The following is a 22419-nucleotide window of genomic DNA, read 5'->3' on the forward strand; positions in this document are numbered from 1 at the left end:
TTTAAAATATGTTGGAGAAAACATCTAATGGCAAGAACAAAGGCTTCTAAAATTAACAAATAATTGAAAGCAATCTTGTGAACGATTGTTGCCACTGCACACACACCAGTTATATTTGCACATTGCTACAATTAATAAGTTTCAACCATTACAGATCGGATCAGCTGATGAAATTATGATACCTTAACAATGTTTGGACAGGTGGGTTGCCAATGTTTAGCCTAATTGTTGTCAATATGCACAGATTGTTGTAAAAAGCAAGGATTGTTGTCAATATTTGCACAGATTGTTGTCAATGCATTCACAGACTGGCTAGGAAGTGTCCAGCAAGGTCATTTTAGCCCTCCTGTCTCTGATCTGGTTTAGATTAGCCACTCAATCATACCAACCTTTACTGCCAGATTAGTTGGTTAGTTGCAGTCATTACAACTGGACCCAAGTTGTATTTTCTTATTTTGTGTTGGCAACAATGTTTCTTATGTATTTGGTAAGTAGTTTTTGATTTCTTTTCTGAATGACTTATGTTTTGTTATCCCAATATAATGTTATTACAGGAGCTATTTATAACGAATAACAGTCATATAATTTCATATGAGTTTAAAAGAGTAAGGAGTCAACTCAAAGATTATTCAACTAATGGTAATAAAATTTATTACCATTATTTATTTATATTGTTATTATTTAATAATAACAATGTACATACCAGTTCGATATGATATCAACGTTTCTTGTGAATATTGTATCATTTTTCAAAAGCTGATCTTGTTTTTTTGCGTTTTCTACAAATTAATGTTTCCCACTCATAGCCTCATTATTTTAGGTTGTCCATTTGTACCTAATAATGTAGCCTTCATGGTACTTCCATAGATTACAAAAACCTTACTTTGATGTATGGTCTATACTATGGTGTATATTATCATTGATTTCTTAAAATTTGTTTCACTAAACTCATTAATAACGTCTGAAAAGTCAAGTGAGTATCGCCAATTCATTACTGAACCTAAAATCTTAAATTAATATTTTTTTTAACTTTTATTTTCTTATAAACATGATATATGTAGGCTATTTGAATTGTTGAAATTAAAAAATGGGGACATGCATCTATCTATGTAGACTACTGCTTGCTTCTGCGATCTTGTCAGAATATCAAATCGTTGTAAATTAATGTTGTTCCGAAAACCATATTTGGTCTTGGTGGTGTTAATGAACAGTTCATTAATCGATATTTTGTGTGCCCTGTCTGTTCAGTAAATCGAACGTGATTGATTACAAATACAGACATACAATATTATGCATGATGGGTAATAGCAGTAGAGTATGGGTTAAAATAAAACCTGTGATCAGTTCACAATTCACATCAGTGAGCAGGAGGATACAAGTAATGTATCTAGTCTAAGTCTAAGTAGTGTCAAATCTATCACAACTAACAAGCCAATCATCGGCCTCAGGTAAGAGACACGACTCTCGGCTTTTCAAACAATCTAATAATTTTTGTCTAATCCTTAAGACCCATGTCGTCGTCAAGTTCATGTTGGAACAGTGTTGTTAGAAGCTAGTAATGTTATAGCTACTCAAAACTCCCTGCGAGTGTCAACGGATACAGAGGACTCGTAGTAACTACCGCGGCTTTAAATGACAATATTGTCCTATTGTTTATAATTTATAAATGGTGGTTTATTCTTTTAGCCAAAGGTTAATTTGTTTTTGTTCTTAAATGCTATTAAACTATTAATAAACTTTTGAATACTGGTAAGGATTTAGATTTATCTGTTTTGCTGGCATCTAGTGGTGACAAGGCGAACTTGGTCACTGGCGCACCTAGCGGTGAATAGACGAACTTTTGCGCGCCTTGGTATTTAAAGTATATCTTATAGAAACTGGAAAGACCTAGAGATTACGATTTTAAACTATTTCGTTTGGATGTTTCAAAAATCTAAAAACACCTCTTCTAAATTAAAAATCATATTTATTATGAATATTAAGCTGTGCCATTAATAATGCCATTTAAGGTCGTAATTCCCTTCTATATGGAACTTCCCATTACCTAATGTAAAAAATACCTCAGCTGTACTTATTTATATGTTTTTTTTTTTAATTTTTAGGTGCTATTTTTTTCTGTATTACCTTATTATCTTTTGTTTATTTCAGCTTAACTTGGCCAATCAATAGTATTAATACTTATGAAGTCAAACGGGGTGAAGCCCCAGGGTAACAGCTAGTTTATGTAAAAACATATTTTTTAAATATTGTTTTTTTCTTTTCCGAGTTATTTGGCTCTTTACACAACCAATTTTCATATTTTTTTTTATCTTAAGGTACCAACACACAGGTTTGCCATCAAGCATCGACATTCTTATCCGTTATATTTCGAGTTACGCTCTAAAGCTTCCTCCGAGTACAATTTCTTACGAGAGTTTAAATTTGGTTTTGAAACTATTAATTTTATAATAATTCCTCAAACATTCAGACAGACACGTAACCTTATGACCTATAAAAATTGTAAGAAAATTCCATAGCACAACATAGTAACAAAACAACAGCTTATGTAGTTTTAAAAATACAATATCACATACGGTAACTATATTTTATAAAATCTATATAATATTTAAAAAATATTGGTTTTTCGTTTCCGAGACAGTTTGGCTTTTCTGCCCAAACAAAACTAAACAATTAACATGTTTTTGGCGCGTTTAGTAAGTTGATGTACTATGACTATAGTCACGGATAATATAACCCCTACTAGGTAGGTTATATATTACTAGTAGGTTATATTATCTGTGCTAAACTATAGTGTATTTTATGTTGCTCGAAATCGAGTGATTGCAAAGTATTACAGGAGCTATTTATAACGAATAACATTCATATAATTTCATATGAGTTTAAAAGAGTAAAGAGTCAACCCAAAGACTATGCAACTAATGGCAAATAATCACAATGTACATAAAAGTTTGACATAATATTAACATTTTTTGTGAATATTGTATAATTTTTGCAAAAGCTGATCTTGTTTTTTTGCATTTTCTACAAATTAATGTTTCCTACTCATAGCCTCATTATTTTAGGTTGTCCATTTGTACCTAATAATGTAGCCTTCAAGGTACTACCATAGATTACAAAAACCTTACTTTGATGTATGGTCTATCTATACTAGGGTGTATATTATCATTGATTTCTTAAAATTTGTTTCACTAAAATAATTGATAACGTCTGAAAAGTCAAGTGAGTTTCGCCAATTCATTACTGAACCTAAAATCTTAAATTAATATTTTTTATCTTTTATTTTCTTATAAACGTGATATATGTAGGCTATTTGAATTTTTGAAATTAAAAAAATGAGGCCGTGCATCTATGTAGACTACTGCTTGCTTCTGCGATCGTGACAGTATATCAAATCGTTGTAAATTAATGTTGTTCCGAAAACCATATTTGGTCTTGGTGGTGTTAATGAACAGTTCATTAATTGACATTTTTGTGTGCCCTGTCTGTTCAGTAAATCGAACGTGATTGGTTACACACACAGACATAAAATATTATGCATGATGGGGAGTAGCAGTAGAGTATGGGTTAAAAACCTGTGATCAGTTCACAATTCACATTGGTGAGGGGGCGGATATAAGTAATGTCTAGTCTATGTAGTGTCAAATCTATCATAACTTACAAGCCAATCATCGGCCTCAGGTAAGAGACACGACTCTCGGCTTTTCAAACAATCTGATACTTTTTCTTTTGTCTTGACGAGCCGTAGATGAGTGTTGTTAGAAGCTAGTCATGTTATAGCTACACAAAACTCCCTGCGAGTGTCAACGGATACAGAGGACTCGTAGTAACTACCGCGGCTTTAAATTACAATATTGTCCTATAGTTTATAATTTATAAATGGTGGTTTATTCTTTCAGCCAAAGGTTAATTTGTTTTTGTTCTTAAGTGCTATTAAATTATTAATAAACTTTTGAATACTGGTAAGGATTTAGATTTATCTGTTTCGCTGACATCTAGTGGTGACAAGGCGAACTTGGTCACTGGCGCACCTAGCGGTGAATAGGCGAACTTTTCCGTGCCTTGGTATTTATAGCGATTTTTAAAATAGATCTCAGAGAATCTGGAAAGACCTAGAGATTACGATTATTAACTTTTTCGTTTTGATGTGTGCAGAGTCTAAAAACACCTCATCTGAATTAAAATTCATATACATTATGAATATTAAGATGTGCCATTAATAATGCTATTTAAGGTCGTAATTCCCTTCTATATGGAACTTCCCATTACCTAATGTAAAAAAATACCTCAGCTGTACTTATTTATATGTTATTTTTTTTCATTTTCAGGTGCGATTATTTTTCTATATTACTTTATTATTTTTTGTTTATTTCAGCTTAACTTGACCAATCAATAGTATTAATACTTATGAAGTCAAACGGGGTGAAGCCCCAGAGTAACAGCTAGTTTATGTAAAAACATATTTTTAAAATATTGCTTTTTTCTTTTCCGAGTTATTCGGCTCTTTTCACAACCAATTTTCATAATTTTTTATCTTAAGGTACCAACACAGATTTGCCATCAAGCATCGACATTCTTATCCGTCATATTTCGAGTTACGCTCTAAAGCTTCCTCCGAGTACGATTTCTTACGAGAGTTTAAATTTGGTTTTGAAACTATAATTTCATCATATTCCTCAAACATTCAGACAGACACGTAACGGATTGAAATATACCTTAGTCCTATGATGATTTACGTTTCTTATGACCCAAGGACCAAATTCCCGACGGCTTGGTTTGATAAGAGTTTCTGAACAACTATGTAAACTACTGCTCGCTTCTGATAATCTTGGCAAAACTTCAAATCGTTGTAAACGTTGTTCCAAAAACCATTTGATCTAAATGAACACTGGAAAACCACAAAAATCAAAACGGTGTTAACGGATAGTTCGGTAATCGACTTTTGTAGGTATTCAAGCTCTGTCGGTTCAGTAAATTGAACGTGAATGATTTACTGATTAACACACAGTTATACAGACAGACACTACTAAGTAGTGTCTAAGTCTAATCTGTCACAACTCACAAGCCAATCATCGGTCTCAGGTAAGAGACACGACTCTCGGCTTTACAAACAATGTAGAAATTTATCAGCCTTCGCCGACCATGAAATAAATTGATGTAGAAGTGTGAGGTGTTAGTAGGTAGTCATGTTATAGCTTCACTAAACTCCCTGCGAGTGTCAACGGATACAGAGGACTCAAAGTAAACTACCACGGCTTAAAATCACAATACGGTCCTATAGATTGTAATTTATAAATGGTGGTTATTCTTTTAGCTAAAGGTTAATTTGTTTTTGTTCTTTAATGTCATCAAATAATTAATAAACTCCGAATACTGGTAAGGATTTAGATTTATCTGTTCTGCTGGCATCTAGTGGTGACAGGGCGAACTAGGCCGCTATCCGGCTTTGGGTGGCGCACCTAGCGGTGATTAGGTGAACTGTTGCGCGTTTCAGTTATTTTAGCGAATTACCCATATTTAAATTTATAATGTCCAAAGTGCGTGTACGTCAGCATGATAGATTGAACAAAAATCATCCGATTTTGATGAAATTCTGTACTTTCGGCCGCTTAGAAAGCGACCTCCTCCAGCATTGGTTTAGCATTAGCGCGCAGGTCGTTTTCTAAGCGGCCGAACTATAGATGGTGAAACTATTACAGTATTTCTATCATTCATACATGTTACAAGAAATAACATTTTGGTTATATTTGGAGTGAAAACTAAAGGTGCAATAACAAAAAACAAATTTCAACAGATAGTTACAGCCTAGATAATAGTCTGTTAAAACTAACATAAAAATAAAACATGCAACCCCAAAAATCGTATCAACTTTAAATTGGAAAATTACATTTGAAATTTACCATACTTTCGCAACACACTTTTTTTTAAATATATTTTCGCAAATGCAAATAATTTAATCCGACAATTGCGTTAGCAATGGCAGTATTTTAAATATTTCTTGACTCTGTCAATCAATTTTTATAAATGTATACTTCAACACACATGGGGTTAGAAAGTAATATTAAGTTGTCTTGTATGGCTGAACAATAGTTATATAAATTAGCCACTAACAAACGCAATGAATAACATTTCAATAGTTAATGGTAAAATATTAAAGTAAGGTCAACCTCAAGGTCCTTTGTAAGACGTGGTTATACTTTTGTTTTGCTTGTCACAATATATATATAAATGCGTTTTTTTTTTTACTTTGCCACTTAAATTGATCATCATTTTATTTGTGTAATTTATTTTTTACCGCCCCAAGATGGTTGAATAGTAATAATTGATTATATAGACAAAACATATGTCTGACTGGTTCAACTACTATGCCAGAAACTCGAGTATAGTGTTAGTTTGAATATGGAATTACTTCAGGCATCCCTGGTTAAAGAATAGGATTGCTCAACATAAACAGCTGATTCTATGACACAGTACTTTTAGAATTTTAGAACTAATAAAACCATAAACCGAAATACTTAGGCTTCTTTCTTAGTAACACCAAATTATGAATGTAAAAACACAGAGCTTATATACACAGTTTATCAAATTTCAATACAAAATATCCTATTAATTTTTTTTTTAATTCTGAGAATACATCAATAGCAACTTCTAAAGCACTTTTTAATATCTTTTTCCTACAGTTACCTAACAATGTACTTCTTCTCTCACTGATTTGAGAAAGCAAAGTGGCCAATTCGCTCATCAGTGAGACAATGTTAACATTGTCTCTCTCTAATTACTTTGTCTCACTCCAGATTTGCAACGTGAATGCACGAAATAGTGAGCGCATAACATGCAGGCAACGTGCAACGTCATATGCGCGCGAAATACGTTGGCAACACTGGCTGTAAATCAGCTGGTCAGCTGTTGTACTGTTGTATTTGTCACTTCACTTTAAATGTTATATTAAAAGTTCACTTCTGTGTAAAAATAGGTTATGTTTCTTCGCCAATTTATTTGTATTATGGTAACTGTAGGAAAAGTATAATGTGCAACTCGAGTTCAAAGTACAATTGCCTCACTCGAGAAACCATTCGTGAGTCAATTGCTCACTTTTCTCACTAGTTGCACAAATAACTAATTCTTATCTACAGATATCAATTGTCCTGGCTATAATTCTCATCTCGTCATCTCAAGCAGCGCAGGCTCAGAAGGATATGTGGATTCAGGACCAAGGAGTTCAATATAAGGATAGACAGAATCAGGATATTGAGGAGATCAACGATGTTTGGGCCCCAGGACCTTCAAGTGAAACATTCAAGCGCTTCTCATTCAAATCGCTCCTTAAAGAGCTAATAAGGTAACGATTAGTCAAAATATTTAATTTCTGCAATTTATTTACTTATCTTGCAAAATGACCTGAAATGCAATGTAGAGTTTTGGGAATAATATTTGTATGTGATTAACAAGTTTTTATATAGGTTTTATGTGATATATACGTGTTTATATGTAATATCATAGACAAAAAGAATTAAATATAGACTGTAAGGCGTTCTGTGGTTACTATGGTCACCATAGGTTCTGGCGTACACCGCTGGGAGCGCCATTTAGTTACCATGACTACATGGCGCTCCCAGCGGTGTGCGCCAGAACCTATGGTAACCTCAGCATGGCTGACAGTCTATATTTAATTCTTTTTGTCTATGGTAATATATGCTTCCTCTTACTACTTAACAATCTTGTAACTCCAGGGTACACAGCGTCAAGTTAAAGACTACAGTTGCTCCGGAAGTCTTCCAACAGGAACGTCCGACTCATGCGGGATCTCCTGATACAGCGACATCCCAGGAACACCCACTTCCCACCGAAGAACCTCTGGAGACTCTCCTAAACCTTGGACCTGTTGTCAAACCTGATAAGAGCTACAGGTTCACACACAACTTTAGGTTCGGCTACGGAGCGACGCTCGGCCTACCTTGAAGAGAAAATTGACGCAAATAGAGCTCAAATAATAATTGAAAGTCTTAAAACTTTCTAGAAATCTATAATTGTATTCAAACTCAAAACTTTAGGACGTCAAAAATATTACTTGATCTAAGAAAGTTTTTGCTTGAACTTCGAGAAATCTAAAATCAAAGGGCCGATAAGATTTTGGGTTTTAGGGAAAAAATGTTATACCTTGTTTGAAATATTACATAGCCTGAGGGGTTTTCCAGAACTATACATTGATGAAAAAGTTATTTAACTACACACCAAATTATTAGGTGATTAATATGACTTAGCCTGACGTTTCGTTTGAAACCCAATTATACAGTAGAAACCAACTGAATTAATAAAAAAGATTCCTACAGATATTATGTCCTAAAGAAGTTGTTTTAACATTTCGATTTGAAATTGTTTTCTACTGTTATTATTTATCGGGCTTAAGTTTGAGTACAAGAAACATTCGTAACTAATAAAAGAATCCATAACTAATAAAATTTTAGTTTTTTTACTATTTCGATTTATTTCTTGTTGGTCCATGCTTTATTATGAAAATGTTGACGAAAACTATGTATTCCACTCTTAAAATTATAAGTTTAATTATCTAAAGACATTAAACTGAAATAAATCATAAAACCTAAACAGTGGCTGATTCGTATTTATCTAAATAATTAAATCAATTCTTTGAAATTTTTTTAAGGTAGATTTTTTGTAAAGAATAATAAAAGGATCATGTTACCAACATGTTTTATTATTTACCCTTTATGAAACCTAAATTGAACTGTTGATTAAAGAATACAGGTAGACTTTTATTACGAAATAATCCAAAGCATGTTTTACATTTTTACGTTTGTTCTATTTTAATGATAGTTTTAAGACTAAAAAAATTCCAGAACAAAGGTTGTAATATACCCCAGTAGTCAAATCTACAATTTAAAATTTTTTCCATACCAGAATTAGCAAGTTTACAAACAATTCCCACGCAATTCAGTGAGTCTGCAGGTGTGCTGCGGCCGGGGTCTGACCGGACAGTACATGTCATGGGGTAGAGAGAAGTAGTTTTACCATATACAGGCTCTGTCAGGAATGTTGTATAGGACATCGACTCTGCCTAGGCCGGCCTTGGAGTCTATAGCAACTATGGTATAGCCCAGTGGGGAGAATTGTATGGTATATGGTACATACAACCAGCCTTTGGTACCATTTAGGCCGGTTTTATGCACCGCGACAGTCGCTACATGTGTTGCGGCTGACCGATCAGTCACGCGACAGCGACACTTTTGTCGCGTAAACTCACTTTTTCACACTACGGTGGTGGTGAAATTAAAGAACTCAGTTCTCTAGGTCAGCGTTGTGTGCTGTGGTTGTGATGTAGGAGTGATTATTAAATAGTTTTAAATATGGACCCTATAGTGTTGTACACGTTGATGAAAACCCCGTTTACGTATTTGAACAGGACAAGATATTTATAAGCCAATTATCGGTCTCAGGTATAGCTTCCAATGGAAAACATAATAGCTCATACTCATATTGGAAGTGTGCTTAAAGTGGACTGAATTAATTTCTTATTATTATGAATATATACTGTGCGGTACAATTATAGGAAATAAAGACCCATTATTACGCTGGTTTACGAATTCATCCACATAATAATAGGTTACAGGCGAAGTACCCCCTTGAACAGTCTGGGGCCAAGTGTCTTCCTTTCGGTCAACTCCAACCTCAGTCTCTCCAAAGTACAAATGCTAAGTCCACGGTTTTTGTGGGTCGGTCGATTGAGCAAGGTACGTGTCATCAAGAATTCTGTATACTAAATGTCAATGTTCTGACACTGGTATATGCATTGTGAAATCCATTTACCAGGTCTTTTACTTTTGAAATATAATCCCAAGATTTAGAAAATAATTTTTGGTGACTGCCCGTCACAGAACTCATCTAAATAATAATAGGTTTACACGTTTGTAATACATTTTCATATAAAACTGTTGGTTTTTACTCGAGTTCTACTATAATTAACGGAAAGTTCAGTAGCCAATTTTGTTGTGTAATATTTATGTTCGTTGAATTCAGTAAATTTAACGGCAATTATTACTGTAAAATAGTTAACGGTCAGGCACCATTACATATTTCATGTGTAACGTATAGAATCTACGAACAATAGATCCACTCGGTTAATGACAATATACTAACAGAGCTAGATGATTATAAGCCAATCATCGGTCTCGGTCCCAGGTATGAGACACGACTCTCGGCTTTACAAATAAATGTTTTAGTAAATTAATAGGTAATTGTGAAGTAGTGTAACGCAGTGAGGTTAGTAGCAAGTCATGTTCTAGCAACTCAAAACTCCCTGCGAGTGTCAACGGATACAGAGGACTCGTAGTAAACTACCACGGCTTTAAATCACAATGTTGTCCTTTAGTTTATAGTTTATAAATAATAGTTTATCTTTTAGCTAAACGTTAATTTGTTTTTGTACCTTAATATTATGAAATAATTAATAAACTTGGACTACTGGAAAGGATTTAGATTTATCTGTTTTGCTGACATCTAGCGGAGACAGGGCGAACTCCTAAACCTGGCGGTGAATAGGTGAACTGTTGCGCGCTTGACATTTTAAATGAATCACACTAATGTGAGAGTTTGTGTTGTTTGTTTTTTTGTTGAAGTACAATCACGCATTAACTTACGGTCAAATTGCGTTGAAATTTAGCATTATGATAGCTCTGATTCCAGATTAACATATAAGCCTATTATTATACTAAAAGTCCTTTAATGCCGCTCCCCAGTGACTCTGGAATTTCCTATGTTAACCGTATGGGTTATTATTATGATGGTGTTCTTGGCCTCTGGGGACGTAAAAACGAAAAGGTAAATCGGTTCCGGGTCTATGGCTTATCATAATACACTCGGTAATGGTTTATACCCTTTATTGGAAATTGGCTATAGTGACCTGAATTGATGATTATTATGAATGTCTACTGTGTTTAGCCCAATGGGAAATCTAGATCCATCATAAGCTGGTTTGGGAACTCATTCGAATAATAGCAGGTTTACACGTTTGTACTAAATTTCATAAAGAATCGGATGGTCTCTACAGGAGTTATCCATGTTCAGTAGTTGAAATTTTTCTGTAACATTTAATCCTGGCCAGTTCAGTAAATTTCTCGTGATTGATCAAACAAACTCTATCCTATCCAGATTCCAGACAGACAACAATAAATTTAGATTAGAGAGTGAGACACTTGTATATGGTTTAGTTTAAGGTTTAACCAACATACGATCAGTCCAAATAGATGTGTGGCCAGAACGAGATAAGCCAATCATCAGCCTCAGGTAAGAGACACGACTCTCGGCTTTTCAAACAATAGTGTTAATCACACTTAAGTTAATTGGATTGAAATAAAAATTTGTGAAGATAGTAGCTAGTCATGTTCCAGCAACTCAAAACTCCCTGCGAGTGTCAACTGATACACAGGACTCATATTAAACAACATCGGCTTCAAATCACACAATTGTCCTTAGTTTATAGTTAATAAATGATAGTTTATCTTTTAATCAAAGTTTGATTTGTTTTTGTTCCCTAATATTATAAAAATAAATAATAAACTAGGAATACTGACAAAGATTTAGATTTATCTAGTTTACGGACACCTAGTGGAGACTAGTAGAACTTGCCCGATCGTTTTAGATGGTTGATCCCTGGCGGTGAATACGTGAACTGTTGCGCGCCTGATAATTTAAATGAATTTCCCATATAGGGAACAAGATATTCGGGTCTCATGAAAAGACCTATAAAGAAACATAAAGAGAAGTGCCCAAAGTTAACCGTCCTGGACATAGTAAGAGTTAGTTATTGTCACATTTAGTTGGTCCTCATTGTAGGTCCGCTGCCACAATGAGTATAATTAGGAATGTTTTCCCCATTGAATTATTGATAAGCTCAGTATAAAATAAACAAATCTGCCAAACTTCACTTAAATAAATCCATAAACAAGCAAAATACAACAGTTTTTTGCTCTCTACTTCAAAAAAGGTGTGGATTTTCAATTAACACGTTTTGGACATTTATTCGTTTGTAAAAGTTATACGGTACATACAATAACGCCTTAATATACCAAATTATTTATTTTAGCTCTAAACAGTTCGGAAAGAAATACAAAATTGTCATCACTCTTGAGTCAAAAATGGGAAACCCCAATTTTTTTGTTTTTTTTTTCTTTACCCTATAAACCTCTGATCCCAAATTCTGATTATGATTATTCGCTGAAATAGTTTAGTTTTATGTGTTCAATACGAAACTGGCTGTTAGCCCGTCATACGTAGGCTACGGGAATCAAGTAGTCGGTTAAAACTTTGATAATTCAGAACAGATAGTTCAGAATAGATAGATGTAACTTCTTTTTTGAAAATCCGTCATGGTGTTTTTGGCCTCTTGTGACGTCAAAACGAGAAGGTAAATCGGTCCCGTGTTTATGTCTTAACATAATACACACAATAATGGCTTATACCCTTTATGGAAAATTTGATTAAGGTGACATCAATTAATAATTTGTATGATTGTCTCCTTGTCACCTGTATTTGGTACAATAGGAAAGAGAGATTCATTTGTTCATCGTGAGTTAACCAACTAACGATCAGTCCAAATCTATGTGTTGACAGAACGATATAATAAGCCAATCATCGGTCTCAGGTAAGAGACACGACTCTCGGCTTTTAAAACAATTTATAATTTAACAGAGGTTATGGGCCCAGAAATCATATACCTGATGTTGGAAGCTACTCTTGTACTAGTGGCTACTCAAAAATCCCTGCGAGTGTCAAAAGATACAGAGGACTCGTATTACACTATCACGGCTTTAAATCACTATTTTTTCTTTTAGTTAATAATTGACAAAAGGTACTTTATCTTTTAGCTAAAGGTTAATATGTTTTTATACCTTAATATTATTTAATAATTAATAATCTTAGAATACTGGAAAGCATTTAGAATTATCTGTTTCACTGACATCTAGTGGTGACAGGGCGAACTCCTTGAGTTTTGGTTAACCCCTGGTGGTGAATAGGCGAACTGTTGCGCGCCTAACAACACTAACGAAATTTTCATGTAGGGAAAAAGCTATTACAGTCTCAACTTATAAATAAATATGAAGGGGAATGCCCAATAAGAAGTTACCCGTCCTTCTCATAGTAAATGAGTTAGCTATTGTCACACTTTAGCTGGTCCAAACTGTATATGTGTCCGTTAGCATGATATCTTGGGTAAAAGATCATGTGATTTTGATGAAAATCTGTACAAACATGTAAAAAGATTATCGTCATAGACCAGCTGAGAAGGCGTTCTGACTGATAATATAAACTAGAGGTCGTCCAGTGGTCGAAAACTCGACCAAAATATCTATACAGACATTTCTATTTTCACCCCAGGCTGTAAATAAAACATGTGATTGGAAGTTCTTCAATTTGTTTTGATTTTCTGTTTATATTTCGTTGTTATTTCGTCTCCAGCATAGGAACCCATACCTTACCCATGTTAATTTTTTAAAATTAACTTTAAATTAATTTATGTTTTTATTTTTGAGATTATTTTAATTTATAGAGGGATACTGCACACCTACAGGAAAATCTCTACACAGTACACCAGTACGCGTAGATTTTTACCTACGGTGCAGACGAGGTGAGAAAAATAGGTTTTAAAGAAACATGCAACTATCAATATAGATGTATTAAAAGCAAATATAATTTGCTTATAACAAATGTATATTCAATACAATCCATAAAACGATCTTTACAATGAAGTTACAATAAGTTAGTAGACTTTTTAATAAGGACAGCCTCCGGTATTATAATAATACAGTATTATAGATATAAAATAAAAAAATAATACCCCAAACGCAGGTCACCTGCAGACAAAGCTACTTTTCAATGGTCTGGCTGGATTCTTACTGATAGATTCATTTTCTATTTACATTAGATTCATTTGAATGAGTTTTTGGGTTTGCTGCAACAGAGTATAATTAAGTGTGTTTTTTCATTAAAATATTAATAGGTTAGAATGAAATAAACAATTTTGCCAAACTTCATTACAATATACACATAAGCAGCATACAACAGTTTATTACTTTCCACTGGAATGACACAGGAATTACTATTAATTTTTTAGTTTTCTCTTTTGTAAAGAAGACATAAACGACACTTCAATATAGAAAATTATTGTTTAAGCTCGTTAAAACGGCTTGGAAAGAAATACCAAATGTTTATAACCCTAAAGTCAATAATAGGAAAACCTCATTTTCACCCTATACCCGTTCAAGTAAACTCGGCTGAGTAAATTTAAATTGATAGAATAACACTCAATAATACAAACAGACACAATCAGAATTTAATACAAGGTCGTATGAGTTAACTAACGATCGGATCAGGATCAGCCCTCATCGGAGAGTGGACATAGCTTACTATCCAGTACTTAAACTGTTATAAGCCAATCATCGGTCTCAGGTAAGAGACACGACTCTCGGCTTTGCAAACAATGGGTTTATATAGGTTTTAAGTCCACCTATCCATTTAAATCTAAAAGTACCATTCAATAAATATCGTTAGCTTTTTAGTAGCTATTCATATTCTTGCTACACACAACTCACTGCGAGTGTCAACATATACAGAGTGCTCATAGTCAACTATTGCGACTTTAAATCACATAATTGTTGTTTAGCTTATAGTTTATGCATAGTAGTTTATCATTTAGCAAAAGGTTAATTTGTTTTTGTACCTTAATATTGTTAAATAAGTAATAATTTTGAAATACTGACATGGATTTGGATTTTTCCGTTTCACTGACATCTAGTGGTGACAGTGCGAACTCGGTCGCCTAGCGGTGAATAGGTGAACTGTTTCGCCCCTCAGATGTTGTAGTGAATTTCCCATATTCAAATGCATACAATGTGTGGGCACGTTAGCTTGATAACTTGAATAAAAACAATCCGATTTTGATCAGATTCTTACAAACGTGTAAACCTACATTTTCGAACGAGTTCACGAACCAGCATGATCGGACTATGGTCACGGAATTGCATGGGGGTTTTATAGTATGAAAACAATTTTGGTCCCAAAACCTTTTGCAGTTTCTTATAAAATTTGTTTGGAGCTTAAAAACAAATGAGATACTACACTGAAGCGTTGTTGTACGCCTTTAACGGTTATTGATAAAACATCTAAATTTAAACTCCCCATGTTATTTTTTAAGGAGCACAAATAAAATGTCGTAGTTTGCTTGTTTATGGATACATTTTGATCAAATTCGTTTGAAACCCCCATTAAACTTCGTTCTCATAGTTCTATTATGCTGGTTTGCGAACTCGTTCGATTTTATTTAGCCTACTTTTTTATACCGAATTTCATCAAAATCAGATCAGTGTAGCTCAAGCTATGAATTTGAACGGATGGTGTTTTTGGCCTCTGGGGACCTCAAAATGGAAACAGAAATCGTTCCCGGTTCCAGGTATTACCATGAGTACTACGGTAATAGCTTATTCCGTATATGGGAAATTCGCTAAAATCAAAGCACTAATTGTAACATCTACCTAGCAGAGTAACTTTTAGTTGACATCAGCACTCAAAGTCACCACAATAAACACCCATCAACGCACTGAGAAGTCTGATTACACTATTTAAAGTAAATTCGTCGATATTATTGTCTTGTTTTAGTTTATAAACGAGCAAAATCGCATTAGTTCACAATCTCTATTACAATAACTGATTACAAAACGCAGTTTGAATAAGTAAAAACACACCAAGCAGGGAAATTATTGACAGACCAATGAATTTAAAAGAGTTCATTAGGAAAGCGTGAACACGTACAAACTTGGTGGGTCTTCTAAGAAGGGGCAGTGTGCAAAACTCAGAACTCATCCTTATAATAGATAGAGGAGTAATAGTTTGGAAAACTGTAGTGTTAAAACCACTGAAATATAAGGAAACAAAACCTATTGACATTTCAAGTCCAATTAAATACTTTACTTTATTCTGAAATGGCGACCGTACGAAGATAGATATTTCAAGCCAAGTTCGAATGGAGGTCAAAATATGATGAGTGGCGCGATCTTGTAGTCTTGTTGGTGACTAAGGCCGACATGTTCCTTAGATACATAATAGTTAATTAACAGGCCCATACAGTTTTATAAAATAACGTCAAGTAAAATAGCATTGTTTCCGAATAAAGCATGGTATTAATTAAAAAATAGGGGCATACAGAATTTATGTAATTACAGTACTAGCAGAGTACAGTACGGTGAGTGTGTGTGTGTGTTTGTGAGTATGTGTGTAGTGGTGAGGGTTGCCGATCCTTCAAAGTCCACCGGGCCCCTGTCAAAATATACGTACAAGCAAACATTGCTCACAAAAGTATAGGATTGAAGGAAATCGTCGAAGCCGTCCGTTTTCGAGATCTTTGTGCAAGCAAGCATACAAGCAAACATTGCTCAAATAAGAGTATAGGATAAAATTCAAAAATACTCATCTGTTCAAATGTGAACAAATCATTTCTCCATAAGAATAACATAAGAACTTTAGAGGCCACTGGGATAGAGCCGTGATGGAATTTCATGACAACGCTACTTATTGCACACCTAGAACCCAACTAGAATCTCTATGCCAAATATCGAGTTCTGTTTAGTAGTTTTTGAGATACTGTGATCAGTGAGTCAGTGAATATTTGACTTTATAAGCACAAGAATATATAGATACTGTGTTTCGTAAATTGGAAATAGATATTCATTATTCATTATGCTGGTGTGAAAAGTAATTCGAATAATAGTAAGTTAAAGTCCACGTTTGTACCAAATGTCATTAAAATCGGTTAGTGACGACTAACCCCCACGTAACCTCTTCTAGCTTTTGATTTTGTAATACTCGCGTTATCGTGTTAATGGATTTTTGAGTGTATTTAAGCTCTGTCGGTTCAGCAAATTGAACGGGATTGATCAACACACACTCATACAGACAGACATTACTAGTTATTAATGTATAATGGGGAGTAGCAGTAGAGTATGGATTTGTCACAAAAAAATCACAAGCCAATCATCAGTCTCAGGTAAGAGACACGACTCTCGGCTTTACAAACAATGTTAAAGAAAGTTAGGTTAAATGCACATGTACTTTATAATGGTGATGTTATTAGCTAGTGATCTTCTAGTAACTCAAAACTCCCTGCGAGTGCCAACAGATACAAAGGACTCAAAGTATACTACAACGGCGAGAAATCGCGATATGATCCTATAGTTAATAATTTATAAATGATAGGGTTTCTTTCAGATAAAGGTTTATTTGTTTTTGTTCTTTTATGTTATGAAAATAATTAATAAACTTTGAATACTGGTGGGGATTTTGATTTATCTGTTTTGCTGGCATCTAGTGGTGACAGGGGGAACTTGGCCGCTCTCCGGTTATGGGTGGCGCACCTAGCGGTGATTAGTCGAACCTTTGCGCGTTAAGTTATTTTAGTGAATCTTATCTTACTAATACTGTATTATAAATCTGAAAGTTTGTGAGTTTGTGTGTTGCTCAATCACGCAATAACTACTGGACGGATTTGGCTAAAATTTGGCATGATGAAAGCTAACATTCCCGATTAAAATAAAGACCTACTGTATTCTTATCTCAAAAATCCTTTCGGACTCTACCCCAGTGGCTCTGCAGTTCCCCATGTTAACCTTATGAGTATTCATGTGTAAAAGGAATTGAAGAATTTAGTCAGCTGTTTCAACTTTACATATTGGTTCTATAACATGCAATAGCATTAGAAAGTTATAAGGTTTCTAAACAGGGTGCAGCACTATTATTATTTCTTTTTTGCATATATGACAACGGCTAATTTGAACTAAGCAGCAACAAAAAGCTGTGATACACGATGATAACTGTCAAAGTCAAAGTAGGATTGTTTACAGTTAGGTTTATTTTTTTAATATAATGAATAATCTTTTATATTGTGTGAATGTTTGCTTGACACAATTAATAGCTCTGTTTAGTTTTTTTTCTTTTTCACTTGATAATTTGAACCTCTGCAAGAATCTTATACTTTTATTTGTAATTTATTTTTTACCGTCCCAAAATGGTTGAATGGTAATAATTGATTCTTGAAACAAAACATATGTATGACCGGTTCAAATATTATGCCAGAAACTATATTTAGAAATATTAAAAATAATCACTCAATGTATGAGTGAATATATTTGGTGTGCTAAGTAATTCATGAGAACTATTTCAAAACATTACGTTATTCAGCACGTATCTCACAAGTCACAATTATAAGCCAATAGAACAAACAACAATTGTTTTATTACTATAGGTCTAAAGTTAACTTATTTAGTTAAAATTGGCTAGCTTACAAAACGTCACTTCATAACTTGACGCAGCTTAAAAATGGCCTAAGGCCAATTTATGTGAATAAGAGTGTTTGAATTAATGCTGTTAGTTGGAGAAAAGGAACAATTCGTAGTATATTTCAACACTTCTGAATCTAACTGAAAACGGAAGATAAATTGGGAAATGTAGCTCAATTCATCGAGGTATTACAATTTTAGCCACCACTGAAGTAGTATTTTTCTAGATAAAAACATATTAATTGGAAAACCGTCTACGAAAGGGGTAAGTTATTAATTTGTGTCAACTATTATAAAAGACGTGATTCTGAAAAAAAAAACATGATATTATTTAAAATTTGGTATTTATTTCTTGATAGTTTACCAGCTTATGAACTATTTTTGCCAAATAAAATAAAGTAAAACAAACCAAAAAGTGCACTTCTGTAGTTTCAAAACTGTACCTACTGTAAGCATAGTTTAGTACTTGCAAATCAAACGAAACTGTGGTACACATCTGCTGAGATCTTTCCGCCATAATATGCAGGCGTCCACAATTTACCGGGAATCAATTAATTTGAACAACATGTCTGGTTATACAACATTATCTGCCATAAATGCATAAACAGGCTCGTCTCTTTATAAGTTCTACAAAATAATCAATTGTTTCCAGTACATGCATTTCAGATTCGTGTACTGGCTGATTCAGGGACAAAGGATCTAGGGGAACAAACTTAATTGAAACTCGATAAAAATATCTCATTGAAACACACAGTAGCTATTTCAATAATTTAATGGTTACTACTACACGGTGGGTCGCCCTAAGAGTCCCCGTCCTCGATGACTCCGTTTCCAAGGTCATCATCGCTCCCGAATTATTCCAATACCAATTTATCAACTCATTATCCTTATCTTTTGTTTGACCTTCCCTGATTCCTGATTGCTCCTTTTGTCCGTCACATGATTTCTGTGTTATTTACCAAATAGTAAACTAAGCGTGGGCTCTGTTTTCACAAATAATTTACCAGAATTTTAAGTATTAGCTTTGGGACAGTAAAATTAAACTATTAATGGTTTTACCGTATTCTTGGTTTATTTGTTTAAGTTTCATGTTAAAATCATGATTTTTTTATCAATATGTTCTTGAAGTTAATATTTCAAACTATAATTCTGGCTATAATTTGATTTTACATCGATTTTAACTGTTGTGAATGAGTATTGTTTGATTATAAAACAAGACCTAGGCCAATGAATTTTAAATACTTTCATTCACAAATAATTTACTTTACGATAGAAAACATAATAGCTTATACCTAAATGGGAAGTGAGCTCAAAGTGGACTGAATTAATTTCTTATTAATTATTATGAATATATACTGTGTGGTACAATAGGAAATAAAGACCCTATATTATGCTGGTTTACGAACTCATCCACATAATAAAAGGTTAACCCTTGTAATACATTTTCATAAAAAAAACTGTTAGTTTTTACTCGAGTTACCGTAACGAAAAGTTCAGAAGCCCATTTTGTCATGTAAAATTTATGACCAATGAATTCAGTAAATTTAACGGCAATTATTACTGTAAAATAGTTTATGTTCAGGCACCATTAGACAATTTATTATGGAACGTATAGAACCTACAAACAATCAGTTCTCTCGGTGAATAACATTGAACAGACAGAACTAATTGATTATAAGCCAATCATCGATCTCAGGTAAGAGACACGACTCTCGGCTTTTCAAACAAAGGGTAAATAACACAACAAAACGTATCGTATTATTATCAACTCATTTTAGTAGACTATTACTGTACCGCCGTGATGTAAGTAGCTAGTCATGTTATAGCTACTCATAACTCCCTGCGAGTGTCAACGGATACAGAAGGCTCATAGTAAACTACCACGGCTTTAAATCACAATATTGTCCTTCAGTTTATAGTTTATAAATGATAGTTTATCTTTTAGTCAAATTTTAGTTTGTTTTTGTACCTTAATATCATTAAATAATAAATAAACGTGGAATACTGTGAAGGATTTAGATTTATCTGCTTTGCTGACATCTATTGGCGACAGGGCGAACTCCTGAACCTGGCGGTGAATAGGTGAACTGTTGTGCGCCTGACAACACGAATTTCCCGTACAGGGAACAAGCTATTACGGTTTTATGAAAATACCAATGAAGAAATATAAAGGGGAAAGCCTAATAAGAAGTTATTCTTTCTATTCAAATTCATTTCTTGCAAATTTTTTTATCCTATTTTAATTTATAAAGGGATTCCTCGGATTAAATTTGACCACTGCGCGGAGTTGGGCAATCCCCTTCTGAACATCTACAGGTAAATATATTTCTAACAGTATGCGTAGATTATCCCTGCGATACACACGAGTTGAGAATAAAGATTTGAAAGAAACATACTTGCCTATTAATATGTAGATAATGATGATGATGAATTCATTAAAGTCGGATGGTTTTTACTCGAGTTCTCAGTTATAAGCAGTCTACATTATCCTGTAACATTTAAATCCTGGTCAGTTCAGTAAATATAACATAATTGATAAACACACAGACACCGATAGATTTAAATTAATGGCAACTCCCATATGAGGGGGGTGGGGGTTAACCAACACACGATCAGTACAAATGTGTTGACAAAACGATATATAATTAGCCAATCATCGGTCTCAGGTAAGAGACACCACTTTTGGCTTGGCTTGGCTTATTAAACAATATTAATTTGTCACAGGTTATAGGACCTCGTATACGCGTCTATGTGTCTAATGATGTAAGAAACTACTCATGCACTAACTACTCAAAACTCCCTGTGATTGTCGATAGATACTATATTGAGTAAATATTGACCACGGTCAACTTCATTTAACTTAACTACAATCCATTTGGTGTTCACGTAAACATCGACAACGTACTGTGTTTGACGACTACGCTAGCGCTACTGACATGTACCGCCCTAACTAAAGCGCCCATCAGTTCGTCTAGTCACCACTAGGTGTGTCTGCTCCTAAATCTATAGAAGTGTATTTATTTATCCATAATTTAAAATTATCAAGGTACAAAAAACTAATTTAGCTTTAGTTGAATTAAAGTACCATTTATAAATGATAAACTTATGGAAAGGTTTGCTCTTCAAAGCCGGGGTTGTTTACTTACTCTGTATTCTTTGATACTCGCAGTGATTTTAGAGTCGCTACATGACTACACCTCTTTTAGACAACCTTCTTTATACATTTATTTTGACACCATGTTTAGGGGTTAATTATATATTGTTTAAAAAGCTGAGAGTCGTGTCTCTAACCTGAGACCGATGATTGGCTTACAATAATACTATGTGTACAATGTTGTCCAGTTGCATTGCATTGATGAGTAGACCTAGCATAATAATCAAATACTTTTCTAAATTGTTCATCTGTTTGTCGTAAATTAGATAAAAATACTTGCAGTATCCAATTCCAATGTCAATTGTTTATATTCGGTTCACATAAATGGAATGACTATTTGCAGTGTTCAATGTCAATGATACATTTGATTCGCATGAATACGATGTCCATCCAAACTCAATGGTATATTTGGTTCACGTAAATTGAGTGCCTAATTGCTATATCCAAAGTCAATGGACGTCTGGTTCACGTCTACTTGCAGTATCCAAACTCATGCAGTTGTTTCTTTTGTTCACATTAATGGAATTCCTAATTGCAGTATCTATTCAAAGCCTGCGTTATTGAATGGTACGTCTAGTTTACATACATTTAAAGTATACTTGGTCGTCATTTCATTCATTCATTGAAAAGTATTAAAGTATATACTCAATTGTAGGCCTATATTTTGTTCACGTAAATGGAATAGCTATTTGGATTAAAGTCAATGGTGCATCAGCCTTATTCCGACGACCAAATAATTATTGGTTATTCATTTTGTAGTAAATTGAAGGAAAAAACGCCCCCGCTGCAGCAAACCTGCATACTAAGCAAATTTCCTTCTACCTGTGTGGAATTCCACTAAATTATTCCCTTAAAATTATCAGATTTATTTCCTAATTAGATATCATTAATTTTAATGAGTAAATAGGGGTTTTTTTGTCAGTCACATGA

At 33.9% G+C, this 22419-nt stretch overlaps 1 protein-coding gene across 1 annotated transcript; it reads left to right on the top strand.

Moving 5' to 3' along the window:
• The first annotated feature begins 381 nt into the window (after nucleotides 1–381).
• Nucleotides 382–8628, top strand: LOC128992444 (uncharacterized). Its single transcript, XM_054416021.1, has 3 exons — nucleotides 382–487; nucleotides 7131–7336; nucleotides 7728–8628. Exons 1-3 carry the CDS (start codon nucleotides 470–472, stop codon nucleotides 7954–7956), a joined length of 453 nt encoding a protein of 150 aa, XP_054271996.1. The 5' UTR covers nucleotides 382–469; the 3' UTR covers nucleotides 7957–8628.
• Nucleotides 8629–22419: the final 13791 nt, after the last annotated feature.

The sequence above is a fragment of the Macrosteles quadrilineatus genome, unplaced genomic scaffold, assembly GCF_028750875.1.
Source record: "Macrosteles quadrilineatus isolate MER2022 unplaced genomic scaffold, UCM_ALF_1.0 Scaffold_4__1_contigs__length_99947679, whole genome shotgun sequence".
Classification (NCBI taxonomy): Eukaryota; Metazoa; Arthropoda; class Insecta; order Hemiptera; family Cicadellidae; genus Macrosteles; species Macrosteles quadrilineatus.